The sequence below is a fragment of the Naegleria fowleri genome (assembly GCF_008403515.1).
Source record: "Naegleria fowleri strain ATCC 30894 chromosome Unknown tig12, whole genome shotgun sequence".
NCBI classification, from domain to species: domain Eukaryota; phylum Heterolobosea; class Eutetramitea; order Acrasida; family Naegleriidae; genus Naegleria; species Naegleria fowleri.
This window is the reverse complement of record NW_025407944.1, coordinates 465551-488162: the sequence shown is the minus strand read 5'-3', so window position 1 is coordinate 488162 and position 22612 is coordinate 465551. Positions and strand designations below refer to the sequence as shown.

The window sequence follows — 22612 nt, the reverse complement described above, 5'->3', positions numbered from 1 at the left end:
CTACAGTACAGAATGTTTAGAATTTGAACCTCCATGTCTTGCACATAAAGTCCTCTCCTGCAGAAACAAATGATTCAGAATCAAGGAAAGCGCAAGCAGAAACACCAGTTTGGTGAGCCATATCGGTCTTGATTCTCTTTCCAGCTGCAAGATCCCAAACAATTAAATTCTTATCCAATGAAGCAGTAAGCATGTACTTTCCATCGTCGTTCCAATCAATATCAACAACTGCAGCAGAGTGATAGGTCATATTGCTATACTTGGCCTTCCATGTTGCAGTATCATAGACAACAACATCGAAATTGCTGTCACCAGATGCCAAAAGAGATCCATCAGGAGAGTATGAAACCTTTTGAATCTTTGCAGTGTTTTCAGCATATTCAGCTGAACTATCAACAATCTTTTGACCTGCAATCTTGTACACACGGACCTTCTTATCTTTACAACCAACTGCAATTTCAGTACCATCAGGCTTAATAGAAATGGATTGTGGATCCTTTTCAATCTTGACTTCTGACAACACCTTTCCTTCAGAACTGAGCAAAGTGGCACCAACGTGAGTGGAAATTGCAATCAATTTGCCATCAGCAGAAACAGAAATATCATTTGGAGAGCCAGACAAGGTAATGGCTGAGCCTTCATATGAAAAGGTTGAAAGGTCTGTGAAAAATACTTCGTTGTTTTGAGCTGCAGTGACCAACTTGTTACCAACAATGGCCATGGTGTTAATAGTGGCCTCTCCATGACCTTCACCCTTAACCTTGGCAACGCTTCCAACACCTGCCTCCCATTTGATTAATTGACCACTGGTAGAGCAAGTGTAAAAGTATCTACCACCAGACTTCTTGTCAACAACAACCTTATTGACACGAGCATTGTGTCCATAAATCTTTCTTTCAACCTTAGTACAGTCCTTTGAGAGAATGTTCAAATCACCATTCAAGGAAAGTGAAACAGGATAACCACCAATAACTGAAACACCAACTTGAATATCACCAGTGCTGTCACCAATCGTAACAGTTGAGATACATTCCTTTGTGTCAATATTCCACAATTTGACAGTCTTGTCACCAGAAGCAGTAACAATTTGCTTGTTGTCCAAATAAGCCAAACCATAAATTGACAATTTGTGATTATTTGTTTGGGATAATTCTCCTAGTTTTTCACCAGTTTTACCCTCGAAAATAAGAACTTTTTTATCAGAACCACATGAAGCAAAAGTGCTTCCGTCAGGAGCATAACGAATACAGTTAATAAAACGTTCATGATCCTTATTGGAGTGTGAAAACTTGAATGGTGGACCAGTGTAAAAGTTCAATGACAAATCAGCACCTCCAGTCGCAATTCTGAAAGGTCTCTCAGGACGAGAGTCACATGAGAGCACTTCCTTGGAATGTCCAGAAATTTCACCAGTGTTGGTACCCATGTCATAAGCAAAGACACTAAATGATGATCGTGATGATTCAAAGAATTAATATTTGAAGACAATAATGATTTCACATGTGCCACTTGTCAATACAACAACACGATGACTTTGTTAAAAAACAATACTTACGCTCCGTATTCTTGTTTACCATCTCCAACAACTACCAAACGTTGTGAATCTCCAGTCCATGCCAAATCACGAACACTCTTGGATAAAACACGCTTCTCCAATTTGAGTGTCTTGTCAACATTCTCTGTGCTCCAAACACGAACATTACCAGCATCATCACCAGAAGCAATATAGTAACCAGTTGGAGAGTACTTGGCAACATTGACCTTATGGGTGTGTTGGGTGTAATAATCAATGTCCAATTGATTGTTCAAATCTCTGATGAGAACAAAATTACCAGATCCATAGGTGAATTTGTTTGGGAATTTTGATGGAGCGGCAGAGATGAATGTGGAACGACCTCTTTCGGTGCAAGGAACACCACCATAAGTGTTTTCTGTAGTGAAGATGACGATAAAGGCACAAAGATGAATAGGAGGAACAGAAAGTGTTTGTAGTGTTTGTGGAAGGGAGAGAGATTTGGATCGGTCCATGATGACGATGATGATGAATAGGAGGAATCATTGCGCGGAATTACAGAGGAGGGAGATATTCAACAACAACATTGTATCATTGACGGATCGTAAGTTGTATATTAAGCCATCATCAACAACAACAACAACAAATGATGTCGGAGGAGTGCACCGTGTATCATCAAAAAGAGAAGGACAGAGGGATCATACGATAAGCATGTGTTGGTGATGATGATGATCATTTCATACCAAGAATCATCAAGTGTTAATGAGCGATTTGATGAAATACAAAGAATACATACGGAGAGAGATTGACATTTTTTTGGGATTTTAATTTTTGACGACTTGAAGGTGCAACGTATGTCACTTGACGTGCCATAAAAAAGGAGATGACGAATTGAAAGTAAAACTATTTCTTCAATAATTCTGCTTCACATTTTGCTCGTATTTTCTTTGATTCTTCTAACCATTTTTCATCGATGAGATAAGGATGCATTTTCAAAACTTGAGATTTGTTTAGTTTCTCAAGGTCTGTCAGCGCTTCTTTGAACTTGCCAAGTCCATGAAGAGCTTTCGCTCTGAGGATGAGAATAGCCGGCATTTCGTTAATACCTTTTTCTGAAATGTAGGCATCAATATCTGAAAGAGCTCTCTCGAATTGTTTCAATTCAACCAAAGAAAATGCTCTTTTAAGGTTAAGGGCTCTGTTTTGGCCTTCGTTCTTGTGTACCTTTTCGATCAACTCTGTCAAATAAAACACTGCCTTTTCATGCAGACCTCGTGCAGCATAACAGAGTGATATGCCTTCATAGAATTGAGCTTGTTGGTCCAAACTCAAAATAAAGTTTGGTTGACCGAGATGGTTTTCAATTGCATGAAGATCTGCAAAAGCCAAATCCGCATCCCTGCATATTAAATAGTAATTGGATCTTAATAATCGTGAAGCAATGAATCGAGTAGGGTGTTCACTTGGAGAAGTAACAAACACAATAGCGTTCAAGTCTTTCAACATTTCATCAAAACGATATAATTTGAAATTGCAATATGCTCTGTACAGGGTAGTATCAAAGTCCATAGAGCTTACTTCTAAATACCTATTCAAATCCGAGATGGCTGACTCGTATTTTTCAATATAATAATTGCAAAGTCCTCGAATTCCGAAAGCATTATGATAGTCTGGTTTTGCCTCAAGAACTGAAGTACAAATATTAATGGCCTTTTCATACTCTTTGTCGTGGTATAAATCTCTAGCCTTTGTTGTCATTCTTTCGTATTTATCCAATTCCTTGTTGGCTGAATTTCTTTGTAACAAGTTTAAATGATACGATTTAATAATATTCTTCGGAAATTCATAATTGTGAAGAAAAAGATGGCTGCTGCTGGATGTCGTAATGATGGTGCTAGATGGTAATATAAACAAGGAGCCATGAGGCCGAAACACCATTCGGAAAGAGTGTTGCTGGGAGGCAATACACTCAATCAAAACCGATGAGATTTGTTTCTTCATTTTTTTTGATTATGAAGCTCAATAGTTTAAAACAATGATGTCGAACCATTTCACATGGCAATGAAAATCATCCAGAATGGGAAAATTCAAACGATATATTCCATAAAAAATGTCTCTAGTTACATCTTTTATTTCTTGTGCTATTTTTCTGTTGGCTCTTTCAATGTTTTATTTAAATCGTCGGAATGAACAAGCTCTCTCCGAATACAAAAACATGCTCTCATCACTCAATGAAAACCATCTTATCCAATTGATAGAATCTCAAAACAATCATCATCATCCTCTCAAAAAAGTGGCTCACGGAATGATCGTGAAAGACGAAACTCTTCGATCTCAAAAGCTCTTGAAAGTGTTGGAATATTTCATATATGGTCATTGCGCAACAACGCTTTCGAGTAATGAGACCAATAATAGTAGAGCCATACTAGCCATTCATGGAAATGGTTGTACGGGATCCATGTTTTCACAATTTGAAGAAATGGCTCTCAAGAATGACATTTGTATCATTGCACCCACGATACCAGGATGGGGATTGAGTCTTTCATTGCATGCTGTGACATTGGAAGAATTTTCTAAATTAATGAAACAATTACTGGTGGAAGAGATGAAAATTGCAAAGTTTAATGTCATTGGAGCCTCCATGGGAGCACCCTATGCAGGTAAGCAATTTTACTGTTATTGGTGAGGTCAAAAAGCTTTAATGAAATCTATCAAGCTGCTGTGAGTGCATTTCTGTCATCATATGTGAACAATGTGAATTTATTTGCTCCTTTTGGAATGAAATCGGTCGATAATGAACCCTTTGGAGAATTGAACGCGCTGCAAAGAGCTGCCTATGAGTTGCTAATGTCGACCTATACTCGAGATTTTCTTGTAGACTGGATATTAATGCCCTTAGTTTTGAAAGATCCTGTCCAAGCCTTCGAAAGCATGTATCCTCACGAATATGGAGCCCTTAAGGGAACAGATCAAGCCAAGTTGATCATTGATGAAATGAAAAGATCTGTCAATTGGACAAGGTGAGTATTCTGGCTTGTTTGCACATCACAGACAACGATTGATCCAATGACTTTCAGTGTTGGCATGAAGGAGTCCTCGGTAGTGTTGTTAAGCGAAGAATGGGGATTTGAATTGGATTCGATCTGTCATGTGAGTGGGAAAGTCATTGTCTCCATGGCTGAAAACGATACCATGATCTCCAAGAATAATCCTCTCTATTACGTGAAGAAGATTGCCAATTCTCAAAAGCAGGCACAGTTGCAAGTGTTGAAAAATAGGACTCATTTCAGTTCTGTTCTCGATCTGGAGAAGGCATTGCTAGATTTGACAGAATAATATGATGATGATGGTAAATATGATGGATAAAAAAGTTGTTTATGGAAATTCAATTTTATATCCACTCTGTTGATTGAGCAATTACCGTAACATCATGCAAACCTTTGCAGTGATATAAATTTTTCAAGAATTCTCGAACTTTCTTTCCTGATTTTCCACTGCCACACAAAATCATTGTTATTTCGCTCGTTACTTTGCAAAAGTAAATTGGTAAACTTGTTTTTAACACTTGATTTCCAGTCGAGTTATAAAGAGTATCAGAAGTATGTAAATAATATTCTCCATTAGAGTTGGTTCCTTTTGAAAACCTTAGCTCTGTTGGAGGGCAATTATACTTGAAAGAAATTGGTGTAACATCTTCAATTTGATGAGAGTCTGATAATTTCACAACTTGTTCATTATTTGTATGAATCAAGATATGTGTCCAAGTTCCAGACACTGCGAGTGGAAGGCCATTGATATTAATTTCATTCAAGGTGCCATTTTCAGAAGAAAACGAGGAGCTTACATTGCTAGTTTTGAAAATTCGACCACATGTTGTAACGACGCATGTCATATTACCAGAACAACCTATATCCATTACTCTATATTGTTTTGTTCTATTCCACAGAGCTCGTACAAATTTGTATTCTTGAATGTTCTGTAAAGTATCACCAACAGATGCGTAGGTATCATTTTGATCATTACAAAGTTGGCCATAATAATTGGCTCCAATTGAATAAATAGTATGATTATCAATACAGACACAAATATGTCTTCCACCAACTCGAAAGTGAGTAATTTTTCTGTTTAAAAAATCGCCAGAGTCTGATTGACCGTCAATGGCCTCTCTAAGTCGTAGGTCCACAAAGCAGTAAAATGATTCAGATGAGCCTGTACCAAAGTTAGCAATACCACAATACCAAATACGATCTATACAATCTCTCACTGAAACGAATTGCTCCCCACATAACATTTCTACTGGCTCTACTGGAAAACTGTCGACCAAATTAACCTGAGTGTCACTATGATTCAGTCTTACTTTTAACACCTTTCCAGTCTTTGGATTGTCTACCTCTAGTGATCGTGATCCATATCTTTAAAATCAACAATCAGAAATTAGCTCAAAAGAAAAGAAACATACGGAAAGTCTCCAAATAAATACACCTTGTTGGAATGTGTGAGGAGTGTCGTAAATTGCAGACCGATATCAATAAATTTTAACGTTTCATGTTTTGGAAGTGGCAATGGTCTTGTTTTTGGTTTTTCAAATTTTGAATATTGCAAAAAGCAATTAGATCCATCCTGATCACCACTCCCATTATTATTGTTGTGATTACTGTTTAAATGAGTTGCTGTATTGAACGGATCAAACGAACCAGTCAATAGGGCACCTTTAGAAGAATAGCCTTGCATATAAATTTCAAAATCATCCAATTCCGAAAGCACGGGTAAACTCTTGGATGAAAAATCAGATGCTGCCATCACGTACGAGGAAGAATAAGAGTGGTGCTGGATGATGAAAGAAGGCGTTCTAGAAGGTGCTTTGCTAAATTTTTTGCCCATTTTAATTTAAATTAAACACACTGAACTTTGAACATTTAATTTCGATTCGAAAAAAATTAAAAAAACTCGAATGTCATTACTGTATGAAGAGTGAACAATGGTGAAACAGCGTTATTGCACAATGGAGAAAAATTGATTGAAATTATGAACAAGATCAAGCAGTTCCCATGTAACGAGTCATTATATTCTCATGAGTGACTGATGATGATCATGAGTGTACACTGTTGTATTGAGCGGAGGATTTATAATTTTTGAATGGTTGCAATAATGACACGTTCGTCCTTTCACCAAAGATCACATCATCTTGAGATCTTTAATGCTTTCCATTATCATCATTATTGCACACGCACAGGGTCATCCTGTGACCCAAAATAATTCATCACCTTTTTAAACTTTTTGGAAGTTTCTAATTCAAAGTAGGAGGTGTCACATCTTGCGAGATCTTGAGAACCTTTTGGTCACTCCGAGTGCAAATGCATGAAAATCCGAGAGACGCGCATAGCACGTTCTTGCCTTGTTATTTTTCCAACTTTTCATGGCAAGTAAACGAATTGCAATTCCCTAAAAGTGACAGGTGCATTATATCCACACCTCTTACATGTTTGGCATATGAGCATGTTGCAACGTTTCTTCTTTCACCCTACATAATCCCTCTCGAGATGATGACTTGGTAATCGCGACGCAAAAAGAAAATATCCACAAGTTCACTGACTCCTGTCAAATTGCTTTGTGGCGTTTGCAGTGGTGTCATCTTCTTTGGAGTTTTCTTTCTCTCTTCTATTAAACTTTTTCAAACAGAAAGATCATTCCAATATTTCACCACGGTGGTATCGCCGAATAGTTGGACACGGATCACCATCGTTATAGATATATATTCTCATCAGTAGTGTGTGAGGACTTTCACAAAAAGCAAATTCCTATTTGGGTAAGTTTCTATGGGCACATTCCTGTATAACACATATTACTATCGTACGGATCTCAATGGGTATCCTACCAAATGGATCCATTTGGTCATGATCATTTTACGCCTCCACGGACATTAACTCCTTTCAGACCAATAAGAATCATCCACGAAACTCAAATACTTGCCTTCAATTCACTCAATTCCAAAATCAACACATCCAATCTTTGGAATATCCATTCTTGGGAATAGGGCTCAAATTTTGACAAAGGCTCACTCCTACTGCTTTGCCCCCTCTGTTGTTCTTATTGTAATTACAAAGCAAGTTATTGTGAAAGCATTTGATTTCAAAAGATTCCAAATTCTATCGCAACGAGTCATTACACATTGAACTGAGCGTAATTACAACGTTTTCCGTTAACATTTCGTTTCTCTTCATTACCACTCAAAGTCTCTCTCTCTCGAATTGCCAATCTCCCATTCGATCGATTGTATTCGAAAGCAAGAATTGGTAAGGTGGCGCCACTCACACCTACAACACGCAAATTTCGATTGTTCATTAATAGTCATCGACACAAACCGCTCCTCGCTCAAGATCTCGACTTGTACCGTGCTACAAATCCAAACCCGAAGCAGCTGCCTATCGGTGCGAAAAAACATTCTCTGGGGGAATTGTTGCAGGAGCAGATCTTTTCCCTCTCTTCCACTCTTTTTCTGTAATAGTACATCTCCAAAAAAAACAACAACAACAACAGCAAGTGGACTTTGGAAGTCGTCTTGGTTTTTTCTCATCTCACTTTGGAACATTCCATCATCATCATCACCCTCTGAGAATTCAAGAGCGAGTGATAGCCTCACACAAAAGAGAGAGAACTCTCATTGTCCTCGATCCGAGAAGGTTCCACCTACATCCTCCTTATTGTTACTACCACCACCACTTCTACCGAAGCCTTATATTCTCTCTTGCCCCACAGTGCAAAGGCTTTCCTATCCAATTACATTTATAAGTGAGATACTCTGATATATCCTCGAGAGACCTCTTCCGAAATTATTTCTTCTCTGCCCTCTATTGCAATCAGACAAATCCTTATTAACCACCTTTATCTATACGACCATAACAAGATGAATATTCCAAGAAGAACTCCCGAATTCCATTGTGCACAAGGTGTAAGATCCAATTCATCTCCCTTACTGTCTGCACACTCTCGACCACACTCTCATCATTACGAACAACAACAACAACAAACTCAATACAACACTCCTTCGAAATATTTCTATGGCCAAGAAGCTCAACAGCCAAGCTATAAGGATGATGAATCCATATCGGATGCTTCTACTGTAAGAAGTCATCAACAATATCTCAACGATCAGCAACAATCTCCATCCTCAGTCGATGGCTCCTATGCTTCCTCCGATTCTGTGCCATCATCATTGTTCCGGGAACGAACGCTTTCCCAATGTTCCGTCAATGTTTCCCCTCTAAGAACGAATTTCGAAGATGTATTGTCTTCTCCTCCACTCTATGAAAGATATGCAAGCCTTCAAATTTCAAAGCCCACGAAACAGCTTGTACTGTGGGGAGAGGATTTCGATGCCTTACATTCCAAACAGAATCAATCAAGAACAAGGAAAACTAGTGCAGTCTATCAACAACTGATCAATTCAAGCTACATGAGAAGATATAGGAGTGTAGTTTGCGATTGGTTCTTTGAGATTCAGTATGCTGTCTCCATTCTACAACGAACAGTTCATGTTGCAACATTCTACATGGATTTGTGCATGTATAAATTGTACTCTGAGAACCGAGTTGTGGGAGGCTCTGCAACTTCTGAAAATCATCATGCCCGTGAAGGCCTCTTCAACATCAAGCAATACTTACAGCTCTTAGCTGCATGCTGTCTGTGGATCGCTACGAAGAGAGACGAAACCTATGGAGACTCCAAGCTTAAACTCGACAATCTGATTCAGTATTGTTGCCACATGTACACCAAGCAAGAGTTTCAACAAATGGAAATTTTCGTATTGGATTTACTGGAATGGGAACTTGAAGACACTCCCTCCATCGATTTTTTGGAAACCATGCTAACAGATAACAGAAACCGAAATGGTCTCTATGAAGATGACTCCTCGATGAAAGATGAGGAGGACGTTCATTTCGTCACATTCAAGGAAACTGTTAAACAATATTCGTCGATGGTAATGGATGCATCACTGTTGGGAACTCTTTCCATAAGGCAATCCAATGATTCTTTGGAGCAGCTAAAGAGACACTTCAACATCATTGTACCATGTCATTTAGAGCATCATTTTGAACATACATACATTTCCATGTGGATCACCATGCTTAATTACCCAAGTTTGATGGCTCTTTCGTCTCTTCTTTTGGGCCTCTTTCTTTATCACCAATACGACGCTCCTTTTGATTCTGGCCAAATCATGTTTGAAAATCAATACCAGCCAAGTGTGAACTCTTATCGATTGAATCAACAGTCAGAGTCCTCAACAGAATTGTTTGATGAAGTTCTGACTCACTACTGGACCATCGATATGGAAGAACATGTTGGGTATACCTTAGAGCAAGTCGCTATTTGTGCCAGAATTTTGTACACCTTCTTTCAACGTGAGCAAGAACATCAGAATCAGGAGGCAATGAATGAAGATCAGTCATTGCATGCATCTTCCCAAGCTCACTGTAGTCTACAATCACAACAACATGAAATCACTACTGTTCATCATCACGAATCTCACCATGTGCGTGGATTGGATCCGTGCTATGATTTGGTTTGTGACGAGCAATTGTAATAAAACTTTGTTCATGAGGCAGAAACATGGAAGATGTTACAATTTATTCATCATATTCATCATCTTCTCCATCACAAACAACACGACAACCATATTTCAAAATATTTCTCTTCACGAAACTAATGTATTTATCAGAATATTCAGGTTCGTCTAACTTTGCATTTTCTTCCATCAGTTTTTTTACCACTTCTTCAGCTTCCTTCTTATAGCGTTCAGCTATCTCACTTCCTTTCTCAAATTCTGCAATACTCATGGATTTATAGTCCATTCTTCTCACACTTCCATTTAGGAGTAAATGGTCATATCAATCACGCTTGTTGTGGTAAAAAAACTCAACCATTTTGCTTCTGCAAGGATAAATGTTTTGAATAGAGCTTTGGTTACAATGTTCTGTCTCAACATCGCAAGTTAGAGACAACACAACGAAGGAAGTATCGTCTGAGTATGTGACTCTATCCAATGTAAGTTTCGTATTTCTATCATTTTCATGCACATATTCTGTCCGTTGTACATCAATCTCGTATTTGTTTTCTCCGAATAAATCCAAGATCATTGGAAATTCCTTTATGGCAGTGTTCATGTCCATCCTCTTTTCTTGATAGAGAAGGAGATCATTGGATTCCACAGACTCCTTTTAATTTTAAATGTTGCTTAAAATATTCCCTTAAAAATTCGTCTTCTTCAAACGTTCAGGAGAAGAAAATCCTCAAACATCATCATACTACTCATCAGTATACTGATACAATCAATCTTCGAAAATGATCTCACATGAAGAAACAAGAGAGAAAGAAGGTCGTTTCTCTCAACCATTCTCCAATTTTGCTCGCAAAAATAAAGAGGACAAACCTTTCTTCGCACTTCCAGAACAAAAAAATCCAAACACCCACAACACACATTCGACCATGACAGGATCACAGGTAGGCTTTTGGTGCACCAAAATTTAATTTTCTCAATTTTTGACCGAATCATCATCATCCCTCTCTACTCACATATTGATAGCACATATCCAACACCATGGCTCTTCTCCTCTCAGTTGGTGGAGTAGCAGCTTACTACAACAAACGATCCAAACCTTCTTTGATTGCAGGACTTGCTCTCGGAAGCGCCTTTGCTCTCTCCTCTTATCTCATCTCGCAACAAAAGCATTTTGAAGGTCATGTACTTGCGAGTGCTTCCTCTATTGCATTGCTCGGAGCTGGTGTAAGTCGTTATTTCAAAGCAACCAACAAGACCATTCCTCTCACACTCATTGTTTTGGGTGCTTTGTCCAGCTATTATCAAATTAACAAAGCAATGGAATGGAAGCAATAAATTGTGTATTTCTCTGTGGTCATCATGGCAATAACATTATTAAACAAATTACAATCTCGTTAGGCAATAAAAAGCCTATAATTTTGAGATATTGAATTGATTGATTGGAAATAAAAAGCTTAAAATTTTGATTTTGAGAACCATCCCAAATCGTTCACTAGAATGGGATATAAGATGAAAAATAGCACCACAGACAATTGGATTAAATGTATAATAGGAATTTCAAACACACCGGCAATATTGACCGTGTGACTTGCCACAAGAAAATCTTGGCATGTGATTAAAATGATTGACGCATAGAAGCAAAGCTTGATGTAAAACACTGTATCTGGGCTGAATCGTTCAATCACTGATTTCAGAGATGTCTTTTGTTGCTTGATGTATTTTTCTGCAAAATAGGGAGCCAAAAAGCAGCTGAACGAATATTAATGTCAGCCATTCATGCATTGTGACATCAAACTTACCTTATTGTCATGGATATCATCACTAATAAAAGCACACTGATGAGATGACCAATAAATTCGAAAGGATTTGCAAAGAATATATACTTGTAGTGATAGTCTTCAGGCTGAAATCCCCCAAATCTTTTTCTTCGCAAATAAATATCATAACTAATGCATTCCACACATAATCCTAGTCCTAAACGAAATTGGTTCAAAATTTCCAAAGGATATTTTGAGAAACCTTTTTCAAAATATGAGCAAAATAGCTGTTTTTGTCTTCTCGATGTGAATAATAGCTCATGACAGAGAACCCACACAATGAGAGAAGTAGCAAATTTATAATTACTTCCGATAAAAGAGTTTTTCATGCCAAGAACTAATTCAACAATTGCGCCTCCACCTTCCGATGATACAAAAAAGAATATTAAAAACAGCATGATATGATGTCGCAGGTTTCTTGCTTCGGATCGATGTTCATAAGCAACAAAAGCTGCATGGACATACCACAACATTTTAACGATATAAAGCACATGAAATAATGAAATGTCCACTTCTCCCACTATTGATGACAACCATAGTAATGATTTGGTGCTGATCAAGATATGATCGAAGGACAAGATTAAAGGGAAGTAATGTGGGTGCATTTTTTTCTCCTTTTGGCGGCCACTTTAAAGAAAGAGAAGTGGAAATTTGCACCTTTTGTGTTATAGATTATTAATAATATATCGGAAAAATATGTATTGGCTAATTTTGAAATAGTCGATCTTGAACACTCTTACATGCCTGTGCTGTTTTGTCCCAATAGGAATAAGGCGCAAGGGGCTGCTTTCGCGCACGAACAAAACCCCGCGAGAGCAGAATTGAAAAATTTGCCGCCAAAAACTGTAACGCCATCTCAATAAAAATTCATGATGAAATCCTCAAAGACATCGTCGGGGGCTGTAAATAACGTCAGCGCGAATAAGATTGCAAATGGTTTTCCCGATTTTCATCACAAGATGAGCAAGAAGATTGCTCAACTTACTAAAGTTATTTATCATTTGAATACAAAAAATGATGATCATGAATTTCAATTAAACTCTTTGGCGGATGCGTATGAATCCGAGATTGAAGATGTATGGATCTTTCTGAATATTATTATTGATGATCTAAACATTAACTATTATGGATTTGATTTTATTGATATAACTTTTACTATTCCGATAACTTTTAAATTCAACACGTAATACTTTTCGACCACTAGATTATTAGAGACACAACAGCAAAACTGGCCATGTTTCGGGATCAAATTGAAAAAAAGAATAATGACACCAAAATTACAGACATCGTAAAGACACTCACCACAAAACATAATCAAGAACGACAAAAGGCGATGGACGAATTTGAGGAGTTCAAACGAAAAGCTAAAGAGAGAGAGGAAATTCTTAAAAGAGAGTATGAAGAAAAAGTCAAAGATCTGACGAGGACTCTTCAGAATGCCAAAGACGAGTTCAATCAACGACTCACTAGGTTTACAACTCTCACGGAGGAGCTTGAAAAAAACAAAAATAAGGGTGACGCCGATATGAGACTTCAACACAACAAAGAAGTGGAAGAATTAGTACAAACTTATAACAAAAAGTACAACGATATGCTCACTAGAATGCTCAACGAGCAAGAACAATTACGAGCAGAATTGGAAAAACAATTCAATGAGCGAGTCGAGAAAATGAAATCTGATGAAAAAACTAGAATTGCAGCCTTGCTAGAAGAGGAAGCCCAAAAACGAAAAAAAGCACTTGAACAACAACGAGAAGAATTTGACATACGACTTTCCTCTACAAATGAAATAATTGCAAGACTGAACAAAGAGCTAGAATCTTTGAGGCAAACTGAAGCAGGGCTCAATGGAAAAGTTAGTCAACTCACGCGTGATGTACAGGATAAAGATGATATGATTCAACGGCTGTCAAAAGCAAAACAGCATTTAGAAACGCAAATAGAGAGTCTAAATTCAACGATATTGTCTTTAAGATTGGATCTCAACAAGAAGGATGAAGATATCAAAGCATGGGAGCAAGAGGTGACAGACCTCAAAAAACTGTTGCAAGATGCAAAGGATTCTCATGGAATGTCACAATCTGCTCTTCTCACTCAAGTAGAGGATTTGGAAAAGCAACTCAAAACCAAACAAACTGAAGCAAAATCACTCGAACAACAACTAAACTCGCTGAGACAATCTTTAACACAAAACGCCTTATCCATCGACGAGAAAGACAAACTGATAACAAGCCTGCATTCTCAGTTAAATGACAAAGAAAAGATAATATCTGACTTGAAAAAGAAGGAGCATGTGCTGATGCATGACATTGAAAACATGAAAATTGAACACAAGAATGAAAAAAGCTTTATGGAAAAGAAATTCTCAGAAGAGCTCGAAAAACTGAAAAAGATGTACGAGGATAAGATACAACTTATCAAAAAAGATCAAGAAGAGTCCTTGAGTAACATAAACAAGAGTTCAAGTCAACAGCTACTCGAACTGAAACAAAAATTGATGGCTGAATTTGACGCTGAGAGAAAACAACTGCAGTCGGCGATTGAGCAGAAAAAGAGGGAATATGAGGAACTTTCAGCAAAATCAAAACAAGAACTGAGCCAAATTCAAAAGCAAATCGAAGAGCTTGCTATCAGCTCTCAAAACAATTACAAGCAATTGAAAAAGGATATGACAGATATCATCGACGAGCGTGACTTAGAAATAGCTAATTTAAAAACGCAGATACAACAAATGTCTCGTGATAGCAACACTTCCTTGGAGGATCTTCATTCCAAACTGCAAGAAGCTGGAAAACGTGAAGCTCAGCTTAATCAAAAATTAGAGCTCTTAACGCAAAAAGTTCTTGACGAAAAACTGAGAGTGGAAACTCTTCAAAAAGAAATCAGGGATCTAGAAAATAGGCTAGCATTAACGATAGAAAAAGGAAAGGAAGAGTTAAGAATAGCTGCAAACAACAAAGCGAAGGAAATGTCAGAACTTAAATTTAACTTGGAAAATCAATTTGACAAAAGGCTTTCTGACGAGTTAAAAAACCTACGAACTGAATTAACAGAGTTATTTGACGGTGAGAAAAAGCGATTGATCAAAGAATTACAAGAGAATGGCCAAAATGAGAAGGAGCTCGTGGAGAAACTATGGCAAGCAAAGGTAGATCAGTTGCAAAAAGAAATTTCCACTCTCCAAAAGAAAATATCTGATCTTGAGGCAGAAATTTTACGAAAGACTGAAGACATCCAACTAATGCTTTCCAACCACAACAATTCGATGGAGAAGAGCGAGTTGGATAAAATTGAGTCGTTACAGGCTCTTGAAAGACAAAAAGAAATGGAAAAACAAGCTCTAATTGAATCATATGAAGCTACGATAACTGACCTTCACAGAGAAATTAAAAACAGAGAAAATGAAATTCAACAGAGATTGGGTGACATACAACAATTGAAATCCCAAATACAAGAAGGGATTGGAAGAGAACAAGATTTAGCGCGACAAATGGACAAGTTACGAGAAGATCACAAACAAAATATTCAGAATATGGAAGGAAAGCACCAACAGGAGCTAGACAAAGCCAAACAAAGAGAACAACAATCCATTGAAAATTTAACAAAAGAAAACAAGCTGAAAATGGAAGAGCTCATCAAGTCCTATAATGAAAAGTTGTACGAGTCAGAAGAGTCCTTGAAGAACAAATTCCTAGCAGAAAGGGCTCAATATCTAGATAAATTAGACAAAAAACAGGCAGAGTTCGACGATTATGTTCGGAAGTCTCTCAAAGATTTTAATGAAATGCAAAATCAAATGACAGAAGAGTCCAAGAAGAGAGAAAAACAATTGATAGAGGAATACAAACGAAAAATTAACGACATTATTGAAGAAAATATTAAGGAAACTCAAAGTTTGCAACTCGAGTTCAGCAGAAGCCAAACACTCATGGAAGAAAGAAGTGCCAATTTAGAGCAAAAGATCAGAGAATGGGAATTTAAATATCAAAATAGAGAGAGTAGACCAGAAGATATTGAAACAATTAAGGTTCTTCAACAAGGTTTAGCTGAAAAGGAAGCTCTTCTTCAAAAGACAATTCGAGATATGAAATACTACAAAATGGAGTTGGTGAATAAGGAAGAAATTTACAACAAAACATTTGGTAGACAACCGAATATTGGAGTTATTAATCCATTAGCAGCAAAGCAAACACCACCTAACATGCAACCAACGTCAACAACACAAAAGAAGCCAGGACAAGTTCCAACAAGTTCCAAGCTTCCTCCTCTAGATAAAGGTAATATCGAGAACAACGCTCCTGCCACAGGACTATTATTCAGAAGCAACTCAACTTACAAGAAATAATGGAAAGCTTAAAGAATTTAATTAAGAATGTGATATGTGATATTATTGAATGTAGAATTCAATTAATTGTCTGCTGATTTGAGTTCAATTGACTGAGGAGACGCGTTAATCTCAGATTCACCCTTTGTCTCATTTGATGTGCCAACGACTTTGTCTGATGCACCTTGTTCCAAGTCTGTCTCATCCTCTTCATGATCTGAAGTTGTTGCTTCTGATATTATAGCCGATGATTCTGAAACCTCATGGTGAGATTCATTGGATGATAATTCTATCATATTATTTCTTGATGAAATGAGGTTGTAATAAATAATTTGAATGACCATGATCATATCTACAAATAATTGGAATGCTCCACAAATCACAAATTGATAAGGAAGCTGTTTAGCCACGAAATAAGCTGTTTTCAGAGTGTCTCCAATCACAAATGTGGCCACAAGTATTAGGGAGAGCCCTTCAACGGAGCCTCTTTTGAAATTGGTAAACACTTGAGGAATAGCTGTTTTCAATAGAATGGTCAAATTGTCACGATGAAATTATAACATAACAATAATGAGCTGCCATTACGTACCTAATGATGCTTCTATCATCACAGATAATAATCCGAGTAGCTCAGTATATGCGACTGGAAAAATTGGATAGAAAAATAGGGATATAACTCCAACACACATCATGAAGAATAGAACTGTCCAAACATAATATGCTGGTTCATCCCATTGCCAAAACTCCTCTAAAAACCTGTTTCTGTCAATCTTGATGAGATATGTAAAGTCATTTGGATTTTCAGGCTCCACCAATAAGTTGCTTGTGTCACGATTGGCGTTTTTTTCCTCAGCTTTTTTCTCTTCTTTTCCATAATGCACTGCCACAAATAAGAGTATTGACTGACATACAATCATTACAAGGGATTGAAAAAGCATAACAATTGAGAATTGTTTCAAATACCAAAAGTACACTCTCAACAATGAGGAGCTGAGAAGAATGAGACAGGACAGCCTCGAAAATCCGTTAGATGTTTTATCTCGGATCATAATTCGGATTTGGTCAATATAACCTATGGTTGGACCAAACACCATACCCACGTCTAGCAAGAAATCTGCAATATTATAATTAGAAATTGGTGATGATGATGGATTTGCAGATAAAGTTGTTGATGGTTGTAATTCCGATCCCTCGACAGATAGTCCATCGTTATGAATATAAATATTATAATAAAAATACAAGGACATCAACAACATGGAATAGGAGGAAATTTCCATATAACCGATCCTTCTCCTCCGAAACGAGTCATGATGATTCATGAGAACCACAACATTCGAGTTTTTACTCATTTTTTTTAATCAATGATGATAAATTAGTTGAATCCATTTATATCTTCATGTGTGTTTTCTCTCGATCATCATCACCACCAATTTATGGATTTTCTCCCACACAGAAAATAATACTCGAGGGTGAATGCATTCCGATGGCTCTTTACACACTCGCAAACACTTTCAACCAGATTCAAATTTTCTAAACAATCCATCCTTTACATTTATAAAAAAAACTCCGAAATTTCCTTTTTTAGGCCAATCCAACATTCAATCAAAATGTTCATTCTCAACACCTATGGAAGAGAGAGGAAGCAGAAAGATTTTGTGTGAGTGAAAAAATTGCGAAAGAGAGAACAACACCACTCCTTTTTCGAAGTCAATCCACAATAATAATTCACAATAATAATTCAATAGTTGTTCTATTGAATCCTTCAAACTCACAAATAATTATTGTATCATCATTATTAAAACATTTCATGATGAATTCAAGAGCCTTTTCTTCCTGTGTTGCTGCAACCTCTCCAAAGAGATACTTGTTTGTGGGGATGAATGGTTGTGTGGTACCTCCTCTTTCCAAGGCTACCAGTTCTGCAACAACCACACCAACAACGAGTGCCAATAGTAGTAGTGGTTCATCAGCAACATCCTCTTCTTCCAGAACAACAACAAGTTCCGAGAGACTAAAGGCTCCTCATTCAAAGAGCAATAGTCGTAGTGATGCTACAGGTACTAGTAGTAGACCTCAGACTGCTTCTTCAAATAATTCTTCTACATGTCATGAGAAGAATATTTCAACAACATTGTATGATGTTCTCGGAGTATCTGTTCATTCTAGTGATAAGGAAATTAAATCGGCCTATCGAACACTATCTCGGAAGTATCATCCTGATTTAAATCCAAATGGTGAATCTACATTCAGAATCATTCACGAAGCCTATAGTGTGCTCATGGATCCTGTAAAGAGGAAGCAATACGATTCGAACTTTACACTAAAATCAAATCGCAATGTTGTGTGTAAAGAATTTGATACAAATATGGATATTATGCACACAGTCAAGTGTACTCCAGAAGATTTAATTGCTGGAAAAAGAAAAAAGTTCATGATCAATAGAAGAGTTGTTTGTGACGAATGTTGCAACCATCATGATACAATTGACTGTGGCAAGTGCCAAGGAGCAAGACATGTCATTTGTGGAGAAATAATTAAGGTGAAGATTGAACCTGGAATGAAAAGTGGACAAACTATCTTGATAACTGGAAAGGGAGATGAGAATTTAAGGAATGAGAATAACGGACGTATTGTCCATTATTTCGGAAATTTAGTTTTTACCGTCGTCACATAATTTTAAGGATATGGCTATTCATTGGCAAATTAAGGTTAACAAAATATCATGACTTTAAAGATGGTGGTTTTAACACACGTGATGGTGAAGCATGACACAAGAACTTTGTGTACGAACGTGTCCTGACACTCGAATGACATCCATTACAAAATAAAGCAACAGGATATTAAGGAATTTATTAAGCTAAAGTTACTCGTTTTTGTTGATTAAGTAACTTTTTGATGTAATCTTCATCAGATTGACCTCTAAAACTCGAATAAATGTAGTCAAATCTGTCAATATCGTCCTGACTCAATGAGGCTCTACTTGTTGAAAGAGATTCCATAAAATGTTCCCTATTGATACGGACCACGTCGGCGTGTGAATCTATCTTCTTTGTTTCCTGTTCTTGATTTGCAAATTTTCTTAGACTCGACTGAATATGTTTCATTTGTTGGCTCAATTCGTCACTCACAACAGATGCAACATTTTGGGAGGTCTTTCCTTTCTTTGCATCACTTTTGTTGGTATTGAGAAGCGTGAAAAAATCGTTATCAGAGTTAGAAAAAAGAACATCCTTCTTCTTTGCGTTGGCATCTTGATGAGAGTGATCTCTGAACGCAATTAACGTGGCAGAGAAAAATAGGGCCTGTAAGTCTGCCCCTGTATAGTTGGGAGTAAGTGTTGCCAATTCTTTAAAGCTCACATCTTCACTTAATGTAATATTTGTCTGCTTGCGGCTAATGACCTGCAAGATTTCTTCTCGTTCTTGTTCAGAAGGAAGGTCACAGCATACAGACTTATCAAGACGACCAGGTCTCAACAAGGCTGCATCAATAAGATCAGGTCTAGAAGTGGCAGCCAATACATACACTCCTGATCTTGATTCAACTCCATCCAATTGGCATAAAAATTGATTCACCACTCGATCTGTAACACCTGTATTATCGTGTCCTCTCTGAGCTGCAATTGAATCAAATTCGTCAAAGAAAATAATGCACGGTTTAGCTGATGCCGCTTGCATGAAAACATCTCTAACAGCTTGTTCACTCGCACCAATATATTTGTTTAACAACTCTGGGCCCTTGATCGAAATGAAATTAAGTCCACATTCTTTAGCAACAGCACTCGCGAGGAAGGTCTTACCACATCCAGGAGGACCATAAATTAAAAGACCAGATCTTAACTTGATTGGAGCATTTTCAAATAAGGAAGCATATTTGGTGGGGAAGATAAAAGTCTCTGTGAGAATATTTTTCACTTCTTTTAGGCCTCCAATATCTGAGAAGGAAGTAGTGCTCTTTGTTAATTTAATTCCTTCTGTTGAGTGTGTGATAAAGTCTTTGGATGCATTGAGGAAATCTTGAATTGTCAACTCCATATTAGAATTTAAATGTTCAAAAAGACCTCTTTCGATCATTCCTTGCAACTTGACGTTAATCATCTTCTCCAAAATATTTCTAACATCAACAGGTGAGTAATTTTCTGTTTTGTCAACGATATATTCCAGAGTTTGTTCAGAGATGTGGTACATGGAAAAGTTAAAAACCTCTTCCTGGCCTATCAGGGAAGGATCTGGAACAAACTCTAAAAATCGTTTGAAAATCTTTTTACGTTGCTCTCTGTTTGGAACACTCAGTAAAAAGTTATGTTCAAAGAGTCTGCTATTTTGAATAATGCTGTGTGTTTCTTCTAAAGATTTGCATGCCATTATTACGTTCACTCGTTTTTCGTGACTGGTGCTAAATGCAGAAAGAGCGTTCAAAATTTCAATAACTGTCGATGCCACCACTCTTACATTAATATCTGGGAAAACTTCATCTTGCTCAAGAGGACAGATTGTTTCAATGTCATCGAAAATAATGATCGAAGGAGAATTAATCATTGCTTCTTGGGCATAGCTGTTCAGTTTGGCACTCAATGTGTCAACTCTATCACCAGCAATTGATCCACATGAAATATAAACAGTATAAACGTTGCAATGGCGAGCCAATGATTTTGCATAGTATGTTTTTCCACTACCAACAGTACCAGAGATTATCACATTACAGTGTGATCGAGGAGACAGGTTTAAGCGAGTCTTATATGGTATTGCCTGAGATGAAAACTCAACTTTGAGACGATTGAGCATCATTTCCATTTGCTCGTTAATCTCAGTAATTTCAACAATGTCAGGAATGTGTGAATAAATGGAATGTCGGTGCTCCAATCGAATAGGTTCTTCTATTGGAAAAACATTGTATGTAGGTTCGTCTCCTGTTAATAAGTACATGTTTTCTACTGAAGACTTGCCAACAAACTCGGAAAATGTCGGAATTTCGTCTTCGTCTTCTTGTGCTTTTGATGGAATGATAATGTTTTCATTAATACTGAGTATGACTTTTCCAAATCGAGGTAGTTCAATTACATTTCGTTGACCAAATATCAATGAAGGAACAGTGAGAATGGAACTAGTTTTGCGTTGTTTGATCCATTCTGCAAACGAGTCAATTATTAGAGGGTTGTTAGCCATGTTTAGAGACATTATTTGGTCCTCATTAGTGAATGTATGATTCCATAAAGGTCTCACATAAATGGTATGTGCATGGTTAGGATACATGGGTTCTTCGATGTATCTCAAAAACACTGTTGCATGCTCTATTGCGCCTAGCATCCAAGTGAGATGTTTACCGGCAAAAACAGTTGGTATATAGCAGAGATTTTCGGTAAGTGATTTGTTCAAAACTATGGCTCTAGCATAAATTACTCTTCTCTCCTTCTTTTCTTCAAACTCTTTCATTGCCTCGAGTGCATTTTTAGGTTCTTCTTGAGTTTGTTGTTGAGTGTCATCTTTAACAATGTTTTTTCGAATGAAAATTAAGTGTAATATTTGAACTATGTCGCCATTTTCAAGTCCAATTTCGGAAGCAATATCTTCAGTAATGTAGACAAATCTATCATCATCATGAGACTCGTCGAATGATTTGCCATTACTGTCAATTTTATCACAAACGCTAGATACCTTTTCTAATTTCGCTTTAACATAATGAAACTTTTTTTCGGTTTTTGTCTCTTCAAACTGAGTTCTTGTTTCCACAATAAATTCAGTTCCTCTATTGATGATATAAACATTGTCATCATTCTCATTCGATCCACATTGATAAACGTTCAAAGTTATAATAATATTGTTATTCACATATAATGGAAAACTCATATTCTTATGAACAATTCTAACTTGGGACAGCAAATCCTCTTCAATGCTGCTCTGGTTAAATTCTAAAATTTCTGAATCATCTACCGTTGCTGGTCTCACAAATACCTTCTCACAAACAGGAACGTTGGTTAATTGCTGTATCCGAAGTGTATCATCTTCTTGAATTTGCAAACAATTCGCCAATGTTGAAGGAATCCCAATGTTATCAGCTCCGAGTTTATGTGTATGCCAACTCCAAGCAATATATTGTGGAGATGACTTTCCGATAATTCTAAATACATGAACAGACTCACTGGTCTTTTCATTAAATTCTGGATTATTTACAATCAATTGCTCTGGTAATTGAATAAAACAATCTTTGGTGTGAGTAAAGAACACTCGGAATAAATATTCACTTTGGGACATTTTTTTTAGAAACAATGGCATTATCCTCATCTCATCATCATCTTCAACTCTGTCTTGTTATTCTGAATGACTTGTCCTTTAAAATCGTAGTTTATATTGGATGATGTGGCTTTGTTGTCCAACTCGTACGATGATGAAAGCAAGTCT

General features: G+C 37.1%; 11 protein-coding genes across 11 annotated transcripts; 5 read left to right on the top strand and 6 right to left on the bottom strand.

Moving 5' to 3' along the window:
* Positions 1-16: 16 nt before the first annotated feature.
* FDP41_011901 (uncharacterized protein) lies at positions 17-2325 on the bottom strand (the record flags this gene model as incomplete). Its single annotated transcript, XM_044702362.1, has 3 exons — positions 17-1442; positions 1556-1931; positions 2310-2325. 3 exons carry the CDS (start codon positions 2323-2325, stop codon positions 17-19), a joined length of 1818 nt encoding a protein of 605 aa, XP_044566753.1.
* Positions 2326-2416: 91 nt separating this feature from the next.
* FDP41_011900 (uncharacterized protein) lies at positions 2417-3514 on the bottom strand (the record flags this gene model as incomplete). The annotated part of the gene is made up of 1 exon (XM_044702361.1): positions 2417-3514. One exon carries the CDS (start codon positions 3512-3514, stop codon positions 2417-2419), a length of 1098 nt encoding a protein of 365 aa, XP_044566752.1.
* Positions 3515-3623: 109 nt separating this feature from the next.
* On the top strand, positions 3624-4849 carry FDP41_011899 (uncharacterized protein; the record flags this gene model as incomplete). Its single annotated transcript, XM_044702358.1, has 3 exons — positions 3624-4173; positions 4230-4533; positions 4591-4849. The coding sequence occupies 3 exons, from the start codon at positions 3624-3626 to the stop codon at positions 4847-4849; spliced, it is 1113 nt and encodes a 370-aa protein (XP_044566751.1).
* A 55-nt stretch (positions 4850-4904) lies between these two features.
* FDP41_011898 (uncharacterized protein) lies at positions 4905-6313 on the bottom strand (the record flags this gene model as incomplete). Its single annotated transcript, XM_044702357.1, has 2 exons — positions 4905-5925; positions 5973-6313. The coding sequence occupies 2 exons, from the start codon at positions 6311-6313 to the stop codon at positions 4905-4907; spliced, it is 1362 nt and encodes a 453-aa protein (XP_044566750.1).
* A 2104-nt stretch (positions 6314-8417) lies between these two features.
* On the top strand, positions 8418-10097 carry FDP41_011897 (uncharacterized protein; the record flags this gene model as incomplete). Its single annotated transcript, XM_044702356.1, has 1 exon — positions 8418-10097. The coding sequence occupies one exon, from the start codon at positions 8418-8420 to the stop codon at positions 10095-10097; it is 1680 nt and encodes a 559-aa protein (XP_044566749.1).
* A 902-nt stretch (positions 10098-10999) lies between these two features.
* FDP41_011896 (uncharacterized protein) lies at positions 11000-11408 on the top strand (the record flags this gene model as incomplete). The annotated part of the gene is made up of 2 exons (XM_044702355.1): positions 11000-11014; positions 11097-11408. The coding sequence occupies 2 exons, from the start codon at positions 11000-11002 to the stop codon at positions 11406-11408; spliced, it is 327 nt and encodes a 108-aa protein (XP_044566748.1).
* A 119-nt stretch (positions 11409-11527) lies between these two features.
* Positions 11528-12495, bottom strand: FDP41_011895 (uncharacterized protein; the record flags this gene model as incomplete). Its single annotated transcript, XM_044702354.1, has 2 exons — positions 11528-11822; positions 11873-12495. The coding sequence occupies 2 exons, from the start codon at positions 12493-12495 to the stop codon at positions 11528-11530; spliced, it is 918 nt and encodes a 305-aa protein (XP_044566747.1).
* Positions 12496-12762: 267 nt separating this feature from the next.
* On the top strand, positions 12763-16235 carry FDP41_011894 (uncharacterized protein; the record flags this gene model as incomplete). The annotated part of the gene is made up of 2 exons (XM_044702353.1): positions 12763-12966; positions 13095-16235. The coding sequence occupies 2 exons, from the start codon at positions 12763-12765 to the stop codon at positions 16233-16235; spliced, it is 3345 nt and encodes a 1114-aa protein (XP_044566746.1).
* A 62-nt stretch (positions 16236-16297) lies between these two features.
* FDP41_011893 (uncharacterized protein) lies at positions 16298-17563 on the bottom strand (the record flags this gene model as incomplete). Its single annotated transcript, XM_044702352.1, has 2 exons — positions 16298-16731; positions 16804-17563. The coding sequence occupies 2 exons, from the start codon at positions 17561-17563 to the stop codon at positions 16298-16300; spliced, it is 1194 nt and encodes a 397-aa protein (XP_044566745.1).
* A 461-nt stretch (positions 17564-18024) lies between these two features.
* Positions 18025-18888, top strand: FDP41_011892 (uncharacterized protein; the record flags this gene model as incomplete). Its single annotated transcript, XM_044702351.1, has 1 exon — positions 18025-18888. The coding sequence occupies one exon, from the start codon at positions 18025-18027 to the stop codon at positions 18886-18888; it is 864 nt and encodes a 287-aa protein (XP_044566744.1).
* Positions 18889-19066: 178 nt separating this feature from the next.
* FDP41_011891 (Peroxin 1 (Pex1), putative) lies at positions 19067-22465 on the bottom strand (the record flags this gene model as incomplete). The annotated part of the gene is made up of 1 exon (XM_044702350.1): positions 19067-22465. The coding sequence occupies one exon, from the start codon at positions 22463-22465 to the stop codon at positions 19067-19069; it is 3399 nt and encodes a 1132-aa protein (XP_044566743.1).
* Between the last annotated feature and the right edge of the window lie 147 nt (positions 22466-22612).